General features: G+C 36.3%; 1 protein-coding gene across 2 annotated transcripts in view; it reads left to right on the top strand.

The window, feature by feature from the left end:
* The window catches only part of IPO5 (importin 5), a 60,611-nt gene that overhangs the window by 32,649 nt on the left and 12,097 nt on the right, over positions 1 to 15,865 (top strand). For both annotated transcript variants that reach the window (XM_069467049.1, XM_069467050.1), the window contains 9 exons: positions 2,260 to 2,347; positions 4,526 to 4,632; positions 8,931 to 9,055; positions 9,147 to 9,236; positions 9,327 to 9,500; positions 12,046 to 12,264; positions 13,780 to 13,863; positions 15,516 to 15,648; positions 15,735 to 15,856. In XM_069467049.1, coding sequence (XP_069323150.1) covers positions 2,260 to 2,347; positions 4,526 to 4,632; positions 8,931 to 9,055; positions 9,147 to 9,236; positions 9,327 to 9,500; positions 12,046 to 12,264; positions 13,780 to 13,863; positions 15,516 to 15,648; positions 15,735 to 15,856 — 1,142 coding nt within the window. The remainder of the gene's footprint in view (positions 1 to 2,259; positions 2,348 to 4,525; positions 4,633 to 8,930; positions 9,056 to 9,146; positions 9,237 to 9,326; positions 9,501 to 12,045; positions 12,265 to 13,779; positions 13,864 to 15,515; positions 15,649 to 15,734; positions 15,857 to 15,865) is intronic.

Genomic DNA, 15,865 nt, shown 5'->3' on the forward strand with positions numbered 1-15,865 from the left:
CTACAGTGGATTGTGACAGACTCTTTTATGTCATTTGTATGACATATTGAGCACAGTTAAAAATAATTCAGAGGGGATAGACATGTAGTAGTAAACTGAAAACCAAGACAACCTAACTGTACTAGTTACCAATGAATATAGGATTAGAACACAAATCTAACACTCTGGTTGCTTTGTTTTATAGACCCTCTTTGCAGGAGAACAATGCCTATTGTGCCATAGACATATTACTTTAAAGTTTTGTTGTGCTGGGATAAGGGTTTGGGAGCTAACATGATCATTTTCTGGCCTAGCCATTTCTTCATGAGCTAAGGAGTATTTGAACACTTGATTTAGAAAGGAAATACATTGCCAGATTTATTTTGTAGTGGCATCTACCTTTTATTTATCTTATACTTAGGTAGTAGTGGGATTTTAGATACTTTCCTGTTAAGGCTAGGAACAAGAAAAGTATCTCCTCTGTTATTATCTCTGTTGTAGTGACAGTCCCAGACAATGTATTGAAAGATAAAAGTAGGTATAAAAATTGGAAACAAAAAATTGCTCATTTGTAGGCCATGTGATTATTGTCTACAAAAAAATATGTAAGAATCCACAGACTGTTAGAACCGATCAAAGGGTTTAGTAAGGTTGTTAGATTTGAGACCGTAAAAAATAATAATACATAATAATCACTGGAAAATTTACTAGGAAAGAAAAAATCGTGTAATAACAGGCATGACTTGTAATACCTGGGAATAAATGAAAAGATGTATTAAGACCTTTAAGGAGAAAGTTGAAAGTCTAATAGAACTAATTATTAGTTTTCAGATTAACCTGTAAGTTCAGTTATCATTTTAGTCAAAATCCCAATAGGGTTAGTCATGGTAGAATTGATTCTGAAATTCTTATGGAAGAACACAAGGTCTGGAGTAGCCAAGACAATCTTGACGAACAAAGTTGAGATCTTGCCCTATCATCTATGCAAATTTAGAATTTGTTGGGGTGCACATGTAGACAGTGGATCAGATAGAACAAAAGGGAGAGATTGGCACACTTGAAAACAAAGCTGACTTAAAAAGATTATTCATTAAAGGTTGTTGGGACAACTGGTTATTTCTATGGAAAAAAAAAAATCCCAACCCCAGATTATAGAAAACAATTTGGGGTTGATCAAAGACCCAAATTTTAACAGATACTTTTGACAAGTAAAGTTTAATAGTAGAGAAGAATTTTTTTAAGTCTCAGAATCACAAACTGTAGATGTAAACATTGCTAAATTTGCAAATACTAAAACTTTTTTGACCAACCAAATACACAGTAAGTGAAACAAAAAGCCACAAACTGGGAGAAAACAATTATAGTGCACACAGTCAACAAAATTTTAGAAAATAGACAAGGGCTAAGAATAGGAAATTCATAAAAGAGGAATCTGAAATCACTAATGAATCATGCTGAGTGTCAGTAAAAACAAGTATAATTGTGGGATACACGTTGTCAGAAACTTTGACATTGTGAAGTGTTGATAAAAGATGTGGAGCTGAGAGGACTCTTATTCCAGCTCCAGGGCACTTCACACATTGTTGTGAAATAAGACAGGCCTCCTCTTAAACTTCTCATAGGAATGTAAGTCTGTGCAATAGCTGTGCAGAGGAATTTGATGATTTTTAGTAATATTGAAGATACTTGTAACAGTTTCATGCCCAGATTTTCACTTGTCAAAAAGGAGACATACAGTAATCTCATCAAAGCCAATTTTTAAGAGGAAAAAAATTGGAAACATCCAAAATGTTCATCAGCTGGGCAGGGAGGTATGTTTTGTATGATAGAATGCTGTGAGGTAATTAAAATGAAATCCCTGTGTGTTGACAAAACAAATTGTGAAAGGTACATAAATTATATTATTATGCAAAAAATAAAATCTTGAAATAGTACTATAATTTTGTATGTAGATATGTAAATCTGTAGTTCAAGTGTAAAAACACTTTGGGAATGTTAAATATTCATTTCGTGATGGTGCTTCTGGTGAGAGGTGGAAAATGCAATAGCATTTGGGAAGTTCATAGTGAGGTTTGACTTAATGTTACTTTTTAAAGAAAACAGGATATAAAGCAAATAGGGCAAAAGGTTAAAAATGAACAGATTTGGGGGAGCATAGGCAAATAATTATTTTGTCTCACTCTCCTAGAGACAAAGTAAATCTTAAAATTGTTGTTTATAAATAGTGGTAAAGACAAAATAAAGCCCATCTTCAGGTATGAAATAATTGTTTACTTTTAGTTCCTCAGATGTTAGCAATGATGGTTGATCTGGAAGAGGATGAGGACTGGGCAAATGCTGATGAACTAGAAGATGACGATTTTGACAGGTAATCACACAGACAAGAGTAGCAGTGAGACCCCTAGGGCTACAAGGGCCATCTCTTTACCACTGTACTCTAACCCACAAGTAAACTTTTAACTTTGGGATATGGGACACTGCCTTTCTGATGTATGCATTTCTACAGCGCATGTTATAAGCAGTAATTTATTTTTCATGTATAATTTGTATTAAAATTGTGTGTTCCTAAAACACTTTATTTTATTGGTAAATAGATAATACATAAAACTATTTTGTAATCAGGAAAGGAAAAATACCTACAACAACAAGCAAGGAAGTCAGAGTATCTTTTGTAATAAGTATAAAGAAGCTTTATTGTAATAAATGTTTTTATATGTATAGACCTCACTTAGAATAGTTGTTTCAGCAAAATTTCCTGCAGAGCACTGTATTTTCCCAATATGAAGCAAATTAACTTTAGGATAGAAAGAAAGCAGTGGTGACAAGATTTTTACACTGGATGACAGTAATATAGGAATTACTATTGTGATTATTTATTTTTGCTTAGGAGGTTCCCATTTCATTATACAAAAGTGAACCAAAATCGCCTGTATTTGCTGTGCAGTGCTAATGATTGTAGCCCCTTAAATGTATATGAAACATAGCACTTAAGAGTTCTGTTATTTTAGTTGTCTTTTTCAGTAGTCCCAAAGGTATGTTGTATTATAGATGCAGAAATGGAGAGTGAAGTCATTTGTCTGAGATTATGTAGCCAGTTAGTGGACTGGGATTTAATACCATTTCTTATATTCTTCCCAGCGTATCATACTACCACCCATTCTTAAAAAGAGCTGAAATTGGCCGGGCGCGGTGGCTCACGCCTGTAATCCTAGCACTCTGGGAGGCCGAGGTGGGAGGATCGTTTGAGCTCAGGAGTTCGAGACCAGCCTGAGCAAGAGCGAGACCCCACCTCTACTAAAAATAGAAAGAAATTATATGGACAGCTAAAAATATATATAGAAAAAATTAGCCGGGCATGGTGGCGCATGCCTGTAGTCCCAGCTACTCGGGAGGCTGAGACAGGAGGATCCCTTGAGCTCAGGAGTTTGAGGTTGCTGTGAGCTAGGCTGACGCCACGGCACTCACTCTAGCCTGAGCAACAGAGTGAGACTCTGTCTCAAAAAAAAAAAAAAAAAAAAGAGCTGAAATTATTCCTCTCAGAGACTGGTGGTAGTCATTATAAGCTACTAGGTTTAATTAAGATAAGAATTGAAGACATTGGGCTTACAGAATATTTGGTGCATTCTTGAGGCTTAATCCCATTATTAAAAGTGACTGATTTCTGGCTTCAATGCTGTTTTGAAGTATATGAAAGTAATCCTTCACTGGGAACCACCTGATAGGGCTGAAGAGAAGGCTAGTAGGTTGTATTTCCTTTCTCTGACTCAATTACTATAACATGCTGCTACTTGTTCTTTAACTTGCCCTGTAAACAAAACTTAAGCTTATGTGGTGTAAGAAACTTTTCTGGACTAGATGAATAAGATTTTCTTATCTATGAGTAAACAAGGCATAAATGTATTTTCGGGACGAGATATTAGATCATTTATAGCTTCATCTTTATACTGTTGTCCTCACAGAGCAGTTAAAGATCATGCACATGGCAGTCTCATTACTAATCTTGCAGTTTCAAGACAGAATAAGTGTGCAATGCTTTTATCCTCATATCTTTTCAGTTTTCAGTGAAGATGCTAGAACTGAGTTTTACCTGTGCAGTTTTTGGCAGTGCACCTTGCACCCCTTTAAAGATGAATAAACACAGAGAGGGGAAAATCATACACATTCTCAGCACCCTTTTCAGTTTTCTGTGTTCTGTTCATTGATAACTTTGAAGGATCTATTTCTAGGAGATGAGATATATGAGAGTCTCTTCAACACTCTTGCTTTCACCTCTGAGTCTTTAAAGTCAGAAACTATTTCTGAGAATAGTTTTTAGCCAGTGAGGTGAAAGGAGTCTTGAAAAATAAGAATCAGCCATGAGATTTTTAAAAACTATACCGAATCATAATAAAAAATTTTATTTGCCTTTTCTTTAAACTGTAAGGTTTTAAACCCACAACTTCAATACCACATTTAAAGACTGCTTAAATTTTCTCAGTCCTAATTTAATAACATGTTTAGAAATATGTCTGTGTGATATATTGAATACATTATTTTGTGTGTTTAGCAATGCAGTTGCTGGTGAGAGTGCTTTAGACCGAATGGCTTGTGGACTTGGTGGAAAACTCGTTCTACCAATGATCAAGGAACACATTATGCAAATGCTTCAAAATCGTAAGTTTTATGTCCTTCAAATGCTAGATTAGTGGTATGTGGCTTTCTAAATTTTAAGCTCTATATATTTAGACTGTTTAAAAAATTAATCTTGCTTTTTATAGTCTGTATTTAACCTAATTCTTAATATTCTACTGATAAAATTCTATTTAATCCTCTTTGGAACCATTCAGTGTTTTTTTTTTTTTTTTTTTTTTTTCTTCTTTTCTTGGGGGGTCTCGCTGTGTTGCACAGACTGGAATGCAGTGGCACAATCACAGTTCACTGTGCCTTGAACTCTTGGGCTCAAGTGATCCTCTAATCTCAGCCTCCCGAATAGCTGGGACTACAGGCACATGCCACCATTCCTGGCTAAGTTTTTTTGTTTTTATTTTTGTTTTCTTATTTTTTATAGAGATGGCATCTTGCTTTGTTGCCCAGGCTGGTCTTGAACTCCTGGCCTCAAGTGTTCCTCCTGCCTGGGCCTGGAACCATTCAGTCATATGCTAAAGAATGTTTTTCCTGACTACTGATAATATTATTCAATTCTCCCTCCACAGAATTAGCTTGAGTATAGGAAAAAAATTATAAATTCTAAAGAAAATTTATAGATTTATTCCCTAGCCAGAGATATTTAGATTTGAGTTTCAATATGTCATAGTTATTTGAATGTTTTTGAAGTATTAGCATGTTTGATTCACACAATCTTCCTTCATCCAATATCTTGGGTGTAAAAGAAGAAATTCTGTCTTTTATTATCAAAAGAGAAGCCACTTCTTTTCTTTCCTTTTTTTTTTTTTTTTTTTTTGAGACAGTCTTGTTCTGTTGCCCAGGCTAGAATGCCCTGGCATCAGCCTAGCTCACAGCAACCTCAAACTCCTGGACTCAAGCGATCTTATGCCTCAACCTCCCAAGTTAGCTAGGACTATAGGTGCATATCACTACATCCAGCTGATTTTTTCCTAGTTTTGGTAGGGACACGGGGTCTTGGTGTGTCCAGGCTGGTCTCAAACACCTGAGCTCAAGTGATCCTCCTGCCTCAGCCTCCGAGAGTGCTAGGATTACAGGCGTGAGCCACTGTGCCCAGCCGCCGCTTCTTTATTTCTACAAATGTTTCCCTAACACATATTTGGTCAGTTTTCAGCCTTTGCAGCTGTAGTTTACATCAAGACCAGAGTTTACTGCTGTGTATGTTTTAATTTAATTGGTGTTTTTTTAATTACAAAATTAACATGCATGATGTTTTTTAAAAAATTTAAATTCCAGAAGTATATAAATTACAAGTCCTTTAGTTCATATTCAGAGTTAACCACTGTCAACAGTTCTCTGAGACTCTTCTCTGACCTCATTATTCATGTATGCAGGGTTTTTTTAATGTGAATATACAGACATCATATTTGTATTAAGGTTTTGCTCAACAGTTTATCATATCGTTACTTAACAGCCTACCTCATTTTTTTAGCAGCTGCCTAGCATTCTACAATTCCCATTAAATGCTAATAGTTTTTGTTGATTACAAATAATACTAATACAAACACTCTTCTACAGAAATTCTGGCTTATCTTGCATGAATATTTATATCTGTAGGGTAGATTACAAGATACAGATATGAGGGTCAAACCATTGCTACAGGATCTTACAGTAGTAAAACAGAGAGCACAATACCAGGTCCAAGTGAAAGTGAGTTATTGAGAACTCTAGCCATTATCCTTGTTTAATGATGTGATTTTATATTTCGGTCTTGAATAGTAGTTTTCGTTTTCTCCCCCCAAACTTTTGGAGGTTCTTTTTCCAAAAGGATAGAGACAACATCACAGATTGCTTGACCTACAAGAGCTGCTAGAAAGAATATATCTAGCTTTTCCATATTTTAGACGAAGAAAGTGAAGCTGAGACATTAAAAAGTGTACAAGGTCAGCCAGCTATCAAGTGTTTCTCCATTGATTCACACTGCTCTTCAAATAGATTTCTTGTGGTTTGTAGCTAAAGAATTTGTCTGCTACAACTCTCTAGCTGAGTGCAGAAAGCTTTTCATATATGGCAGTGAACTCTTAATAAATACCTTGTTTATTGCTAAATGTACGATTTTCAGCAAGGCTTTTTGTACTTTGGTTTCTTCATCTGCCAAATAGGAAAATGATATCTGCCCTACACCCAGAATGGGGGTTAGGATCCAAAGATGTATTTAATGTTTGTGAAAAATGCTGTAACAGTGCTAAATGATACCTGTTTCTCAGTTTGAAAATATATAGTAAGTAATGCCATTGGGAGAATAACTTGAATAATATCTTTTTGTCTAAAACAGTCTAGTTTTTTCCCCATTGAATGTTTTTTTAACTCTAAGAAAACATATGCCCCCACTCTCATTTTTAAAAATAGTTTTACTGTTTTTGCTTTAAGTAATAAACAGGAATTTTTTTTTTTAATCTTAAAACTCAGAGGAGAACCATTTCCAGATCCCCCTACCCTTACCATCACAGTCTGCTGAACATACTTTTAGGAAATCTACACATTGGGAATATATGAGGCTTATCTTTTTTTTTGCTCTCTGAACCAAATATGGACATCATTCTACATCAGTAAGCATATATTACGTTTCTTCATTAAATTAAGCCAGATATGCAAAGATTAGTATCAGATATTGATATATTTGTCTCCTAGGATTATTCCTCAGTTCAGAAATTTTGGCTTAATAGTATATTGAGTAATGAAATCAATTAAAAACATTATATAATATGTTATTGTAAATAATAAAGTTTTAATATTTAATGCAACATTAGGAATTTTTCAGAAATCCTTTATTGTAGAATTAGTTACTTTACATGAATATTGGGCCCCACAAAGTGAAAAATTGAGTCTGATACAATTTAGGATTTTTCTACAGCTTAGTTAATCCCTTATACCAGCAGTTCTCAAACTTCCTAATCTCTGGACTCCTTTATACTTGTAAAAATTACTGAGGATCCCAGAGTGCTTTTGTTTGTGTGGGTGGTTATATCAATGTTTATTTTATTAGAAATTAAGACAAAAATTTAAAATATTCATTTACAAATAATAAAAATGGACGCATTACACATTAGCAGAAATACCATTTTTATGAAGAATGACTATTTTCCAAAACAAAGTTAGTTAATGAAAACGAACCTTTTGCATTTATGTAGACATTTTTAAATATCTTAAGACAGCTGAATTCTTACATCTGCTTCTGCATTCAGTCTCTTGGAATTTCATACATGTTGTAATCTGTGGAGTACTTCATTATACCCTCAAAATGAAAGTGAAAGAATACTATGACAATAGTTTTGACCTCATAGACCTTCTGAAAAGACCTCAGAGAATCCCAGGATTCTCAGGGCCCACTTTGAGAACTACTGCTTGGAGAACCACTGAATATATTAGACCCTAGCCTTATATGTTTATATGCTTCTTTCTTTGCTTCACAACGAATTTGAAGCATTCTAGCCTGCATTAGTATAGCATAGTAAATAGAAATAATAGGAGCTGGGTGTAGTAGCTCACGTCTATAATCTCAGCACTTTGGGAGACTGAGGCAGGAGGATCACTTGAGCCCAGGAGTGTGAGGTTGCAGTGAGCTATGATCGGACCACTGCATTCCAGCCTGGGTGACAAAGCAAGACACTGTCTTTTAAAAAAAAAAAAAAAAAGAAGTGATAGGGGAATTATATATATTAGAATAGAATATAAAGTACAGTGAAGTAAACATTGGTTAGCTAATATTCTATTAACCAAAAAGCAAATAGCATTTTTTTAAAATTTTAGTTTTTGCCTTACCAACAGATGCAACAAATAAAAATTATTAATATTAGAATACAAATAAGGTTCCTCCATATTCATTTACCATATTATTAAATAAAAACTCTTTAAAAGCACCATTGTTTCTCTTTAGCTTTTTTTCTTTTTAAAAAAGTGTGACCATTGCAATTTAAATCTATGTTCAATAAACTGTATGTGACAGGAGAATCCAGGTATTTATTGCTTATAGTAAATCTTATGGGAAGAAAGTCTCTTAAGTAGTGAATAAAAATACTGATACCCTCTTTGCTATCATATTGTCATTTAACCTTTGGAAAAGAAATGCTTATGTGACGTAACCACTCTGAAATAGCCTAGTTGGGCACTTTTTCTGGCTATTTTCTAATAAAAAGTTTTCATATTTCATATATACATATAAAGACCCTTTTATAAAAGTTTTAGTTACTCTTTTCAAATAAAGAGAACTCTTTTATACTTCTGACTACCAGAATGACATGTTTGTAGTGTCTAATTGCTATTCTTTCATGTATAATTCTTTTTTGTAGCTGACTGGAAATACCGGCATGCAGGATTGATGGCCTTATCTGCCATTGGTGAAGGGTGCCACCAGCAAATGGAAGGAATTCTAAACGAGATAGTAAATTTTGTTTTGCTTTTCCTTCAGGATCCTGTAAGTACCAGTAAATATTTGATTCATAATTATTACCATACTTTCACATGGGAACCTACTGCCCTTACTAATACAAGGGAACATATTCCAGCATCCAAGAGTAAGGTATGCAGCCTGTAATGCTGTGGGACAGATGGCTACAGATTTTGCGCCTGGTTTCCAAAAGAAATTTCATGAGAAGGTAAGCATCAAGTCCTAAAACATTCAAATCAGACTCTAGGAAGAAGGGTGAACATTTCAAGTTGTATGCTTATTTGTTTTTACTCCACAGGTAATTGCAGCTCTGCTGCAGACCATGGAAGACCAAGGCAATCAACGGGTGCAGGCCCATGCGGCTGCTGCTCTCATTAACTTTACTGAAGACTGTCCCAAGTCACTGCTTATTCCATATTTAGATAATTTGGTGAAACATCTGCATTCCATTATGGTACTTAAGCTTCAAGAGGTAAGTTTTAAGATCTTTAAGCCCCCTATTTGTAGCTTAATTTGTGTTGATTTGATGGGTAAGAACTGGAGAAAGAGAGACTTTAAATATGACAATAAAGAATTGAAAGTTGGCCGGGCGCGGTGGCTCACGCCTGTAATCCTAGCACTCTGGGAGGCCGAGGTGGGCGGATCGTTTGAGCTCAGGAGTTCGAGACCAGCCTGAGCAAGAGCGAGACCCCATCTCTACTAAAAATAGAAAGAAATTATATGGACAGCTAAAAAATATATATATATAGAAAAAATTAGCCGGGCATGGTGGTGCATGCCTGTAGTCCCAGCTACTCGGGAGGCTGAGACAGTAGGATCGCTTGAGCTCAGGAGTTTGAGGTTGCTGTGAGCTAGGCTGACGCCACGGCACTCACTCTAGCCTGGGCAACAGAGTGAGACTCTGTCTCAAAAAAAAAAAAAAAAAAAAAAAAAGAATTGAAAGTTAAAGACAGAGGAAGATGTTTGAAACTAGAATAATGAGTAGAGTAATTCAGGCTTGAGCAGAGCATGGGCTGATAATTGGAATTGGGAAAGATACGGCCTAGAGGTTAGGTAAAATCAGGGTATGGATTGCCCTGAAAACAAAGCAGAGGAGTTTTTGAACTCTGATTTGTGTAAATTTGGAAGAACCATTCTATATCCTAAAGTGCTGTAGGAAATGATGATATGATTGTAGGAAATTAGTGTGGTAGCATTATGAGGCATAAATAAAAAGGGAGAAAATTTAAGGCAAGACCATCATACTTTCATTGTCCGGGAGCTTGGATGATAATAGTGGAAATTAGGGGGAAGAGGTGATTCTAAAAGGCATTTTATAGGAAGCATTAAAAATTTGTTTCTGCCAGTTTGAATTTAAGGAGGGAAAACAAGTAAAAAAATATTAACCATCTTCTAACCAGGGCTACAGAAATAGAGAAGATACAGAAAACAGCATCCTTTTTGGTTTAAATGTGTCAAATTTTTTTAATAGGGTCTGGCTATCCAAGTACTACTAAATGGTTTTAGTTACAGCTTAAGTAAGGGATGCAACCTGAAAACAATTGAGTGATAGTGCAGCAGTGTAGATAAAAAAAGCAAAGATTGAGGCCCAGTTTGTTGTCAAATACAATGAAAATACATTTTACTGCTATAAAAATGAAATGAATGCTGTTGGATTCAACAGACATAAACCTACAGTTCAATTGCTATAAAAGTTTCTAGCACTCTTAATTCCTATACTTAATTATGGACCGGTAAAAAAACAGTTTACAAACCACAGATTGCATAGCACTGGTGATTGGTCAGAGAGCAAGGAGAAAAACAAGAAATATAGTGTCTCAGAAGCCAAAGAAAGAGGACTTTCAAACACAGGCCTGAGTGTTCAGTGTCGGATGACAGACTAAGAATATGATAAAGGAAACATTCGTATATCTGAAGGCAGACAGAGGTGGACCCAAGTTCAAGGCGGGTAAGTTGTTTTTTAATCAGAAATAGATGGATCCAACATGACTTTATAAGTAGGTTTGAGCAAGAGGCTATGGTGTGAGGGTCTCTGTGTCCCCTGCCCAGAGGGGCAATGTGTGGGTTTTTTAAAGATTGCGATGGAAAGAGTTGCTGAGATGGGATGGAAGGAGGAGAATTATTCACAAGCAAGAGTTGTGTGAAGAGAGGGGTAGCCTAGCAGAGGAGGAAACACATTTCCCTGAGGGCAGCGGCATGGTCAACATGCTCAACATGGGGCAGATGTTGAGATACACAAGATGAGAGAGGAAGAGGGCAAGATAACTTCTTCAGGACATGGTAAAGTTTGTAAGGTAAAGATCTCTGCTGAGAATGTGGTTGCAGTTGATGAGAGAAATAAAGAAAATCTGGAGTACTTACTGGGTCAGGTCTTCGTATGAATCAATAAGGAATTATTAAAAATAGTGCTAGGTGACAGGGTGGGCCCAGTGGCAGATTCCTAATAAACATTTGTTACTAGCTGGGTCAGAAAACACTGTATATCTTTGGTGCAGAGAAAAGAGTCATTTCATCTGTTTCACCAGATGGAGAAATAGGTGTAGGGGGTGCAGCAGGGCTCCTTGGTGGGATCTTCTGGGGAGAGTTGGCTAGGAGACAAAGAAGAGGCCAAAAAAGGAGTTTTTGCCACATCACAGTAGACAGCACGAAATACAATAGTAAGTAGTGGAAATCAGTGAAGAAAAAATAAGTATGAAGAGTAGGCATTGAGCTTGATGGACACAAAAAATTTAAGAAGAGTCCATATTTGTACTCAAGAACTAACTGTGCTTTGAGATAGAGCAAAATTGAGTAGAGGGTGCTATATTAACAGAAGAGAGAGAAAATCCCACATAAATAAACATGGGTTCTTTTTATAGAAATTTCCTCCAAAACCTATAGTCTCTCCTTCTGCCTTCTGGAGAAATGGTCTTAGTTTGCTATTTCAGAAAAGCATTAAAGAACTTGAAGGGAGTAGTAAATTTAAATATTTCTTCCAGTTTTCCATTTAAGTAATTTGCATGTCTTCCTTCTCCTAGTTGATTCAGAAAGGCACCAAGTTAGTTCTGGAACAAGTTGTGACATCCATTGCATCAGTTGCAGATACTGCAGAAGAAAAATTTGTCCCTTACTATGATTTATTTATGCCGTCACTGAAGCACATTGTAGAGAATGCAGTTCAAAAGGAACTCAGACTTCTGAGAGGAAAAACTATCGAATGCATCAGCCTTATTGGTCTAGCTGTTGGGAAGGAAAAGGTAAGTGATTTATATTATGTTAAATTTGCTGTATGTAATTCAGCTATGGCGGTGTTGGGGTTACTTAGAGGGGCCTTTTTCTTTTGATAAATTGGTTTTCCGGATGCTTGTTTTTTAACTTCATCTTACTCTCCTTTCGTATTATTCCTGCTTTTATATATAAATGAATTGTTGCTTTCGTTTGTTCATTGTTATATTAAGGTTTCTTCTTAACTCAGTTATGTTTTTGACACCACCCCCTGTCACTACCACAAATGCCTGTCTCGTGGGAGACACATGGAGTTCAACATCCTCATGTTTAGTTCCCTTTATGTATTTATTTATTTATTTATTTTTTGAGATAGAGTCTCACTCTGTTGCCCGGGATAGAATTCTGTGGCGTCAGCCTAGCTCACAGCAACCTCAAACTCCTGGGCTCAAGAAATCCTTCTGCCTCAGCCTCCCAAGTAGCTGGGACTACAGGCATGCGCCACCATGCCGGGCTAATTTTTTCTATATATTTTTAGTTGTCCAGCTAATTTCTTTCTATTTTTAGTAGAGACGGGGTCTCGCTCTTGCTCAGGCTGATCTCGAACTCATGAGCTCAGATGATCCGCCCACTTTGGCCTCACAGAGTGCTAGGATTACAGACTTGAGCCCATTGCACCCGGCCCTTTAGTTCCCTTTTAAACATGTCTTTGGAAACACACCAATTGCTTCCCTGTTAATCCAAAATGCATCAAGTGTCCCAAGAGGGAGATCTGTGTGCATATAGCTCTGCAGAAAAAATATAATTAGCAAGTACTCTTGGCCAGTGTGGTTTTCTCTGCCAATGTCTCAGAGTTGTTCAAGTTGATTGAAAAGAAGTTTCTCTGTCATTGACCCCTCACGTTGTGACCCTGTGAAATCAACATGGAACCTCTCAGTCTTGCCCTCTCCAAAACTAGCATCAATAGTAACTTTTAAACTGTTTTCTGTGGAAAGTTGACCATAATGACCAATGGTAAAAACATTTGTGTGTTTATTATACCAGTAAAACATTTGTATGTTTTACAAATATTCTATACGTCTGGTTTTCAAACTGTCTGTAAAACACTGCCTGATTATGCTGTGGAGATTACCAGAACTATAACAGTTAAATAAAAATCATATACAAAATAAAGTCATTGTGTGGTGAATCCTACGGCAATCTAAAGTTTTCTTCCTGGATTTGAATTAAATTTTACTACTTAAAATACACAAGCCATAGACCAGCACCAGATGCCATTAGAAATATCTTCATACTACAGTTTGCTTTGACCTTCAGTGGAAAACATATTTTTCTAGAAAGAGCTCTAAATCTGTTGCAATGTATATGAGAATTTTTCAGTATAATAGTTTTATCTGTGGGAGTTATGACCCATGAAGAAAATGTAGTCAATTTTAGAGGGAATATTTTGTTATTACACAAGAAACAAAATTAGGTATCAATAAGTATCTCTCTGATCCAATATACACTAGTAATGTTGGTGTTATTTTGCACATATTTTCCTCTAGTTCATGCAAGATGCATCAGATGTGATGCAGCTGTTGTTAAAGACCCAGACAGATTTCAATGACATGGAAGATGATGACCCTCAGGTAAGCAGGATTAATGCATTTGCCTTGATGCATTAATGAATTTTGAACAGCACAAGGTTAAATGTGGAAAAAAAAAAAGTGATATGATTCTTGAGATACTCTCAACCCCTAGTATCAGAGACATTCTTCACTGGTTTTCCTTCTGCTTCTCAAGCCATTTTTTTCTCAATCTGCTTTAAGCTGCTTCCACTCTCTAATTCAAGTTTTGATGCTCGTGGGTTGTATCCTAGGCTTTCTTCTTGCTGCCCTAGAGCACTGTCATCCACAGGCATGGCTTTAGCTTTCCTCTGTATGCTTTTGACTTCCAGATCTTTCTCCAGAGTTCAAGGTCCATTTATCCAACCACTTAACTAGACATCTCCATTTGTGTGTCTTACCCTTTGCAGGCTGCATAACTTCCCTCCCCTATCAAAAGAGAAATACAGAAACCCAACAATCACAGAACACACTGTGCTCTCCTCTCTCTGCCTATGAACAAACTTTCCATTAGCTCAGAAGGAACCCCTGCCACACACACACACACACGCACGCACGCGCGTGTTCAGCTAACCCCTGCTTATAGTTCTCATCCTTTGCAAGACTTTCCTGATTGGGTCAGTCTCGATGGTGGGCAGTTAGAACATTGTTATAGTAACATCGTGAATGTCTGTCATAATCTTAATGGTATTCCCAATGCCTAACATACAACAAGGTACTCAGTAAATTCAATTGTTGAATTAAATTTTGACTTTACATAGCCACACTGTAATTGTTTCCATAGTTTAAATAGGAAAACGTGCCATTTTGCAAAGAAAGCATATGCTTTATTGTTTTGCTTTCTTTGCAAAATGACATACAAATATACATGTATGTTTATACATAGAGGTAAAAGTCTGGAGGGATATTTAACAGACTGCTAACAGTGGGACTGCAAGCTGTTGGGAGGGTGGCAAAGACAAGACCTTTTGTTTGCCTTTTTGTATCAGCATATAGTACAATGCCTGGTATATGGAAAACAGCCAATACATAACTGGAATGTAATTTTTACACTTAAAAATATTGTTAGTAAGAGGTGGGGCTTGTGTCTGTGCATGTGCAATAGATAAATAGGTAGACTGGCAGATAAATGTTGGGAGGGTAAAAATCACTTTTGGGGTTACAGAGAACCAGATTCTCTGTAGGTAATTGGCAGTGATTAAACCTATGTAAACACAGTAGTAGGAGGGTGTCTTCAGTATACTTAGCTACGTAAGCAGAAAATTATAACAGCTAAGAGAAAGGGATGTTTGTTTTTTGGGTTTTAATAAATGGAGTGCCCAGGAGTAGGGATGCAAAGTAAGATAAAATATGTTTTTGCCTTCAAAATATTAGTGCCTAGGAGTTGACATACTTGGTTTTAGATGCTAAAAGAGAAAGCTATATGTATGTAATTGCTTCTTGAAAATAAGAAAAAATAGGCAAGGTCCTAGTTCTCTTTTGCTCACCTGCTGCCCTTATCCCAGTGTATAGAGAGATTTCACTATTGATTCTGAACATTCTAAGTGTGTGACCTTTAAAAATGCCCTTATTGCTTAAAGTGCCATGAACATATCTATAAAATATGCTTTTTATGAAATAGGGAAATGGCTTCCTTATCATATTGTATTTACCCATTGTTTTAAATGTCTTCCCAGATCTCTTACATGATCTCAGCATGGGCCAGAATGTGCAAAATCCTTGGAAAAGAATTTCAGCAATACCTTCCAGTGGTTATGGGGCCATTAATGAAGACAGCTTCCATTAAGCCTGAAGTAGCCCTTTTAGATAGTAGGTGTCTTCACAAGGATATATCGGTTATAATATTTCTCTCTGTTGCTATTTTTCATATGCATTGTTTTCTTCCCTGTTAATAGCCCAAGACATGGAGAATATGAGTGATGATGACGGTTGGGAATTTGTGAACCTTGGAGATCAGCAGAGTTTTGGTATTAAAACTGCAGGTCTGGAAGAAAAGTCAACTGCTTGCCAGATGTTGGTAAGAGAT

This window comes from Eulemur rufifrons, chromosome 4 (assembly GCF_041146395.1).
Source record: "Eulemur rufifrons isolate Redbay chromosome 4, OSU_ERuf_1, whole genome shotgun sequence".
NCBI classification, from domain to species: domain Eukaryota; kingdom Metazoa; phylum Chordata; class Mammalia; order Primates; family Lemuridae; genus Eulemur; species Eulemur rufifrons.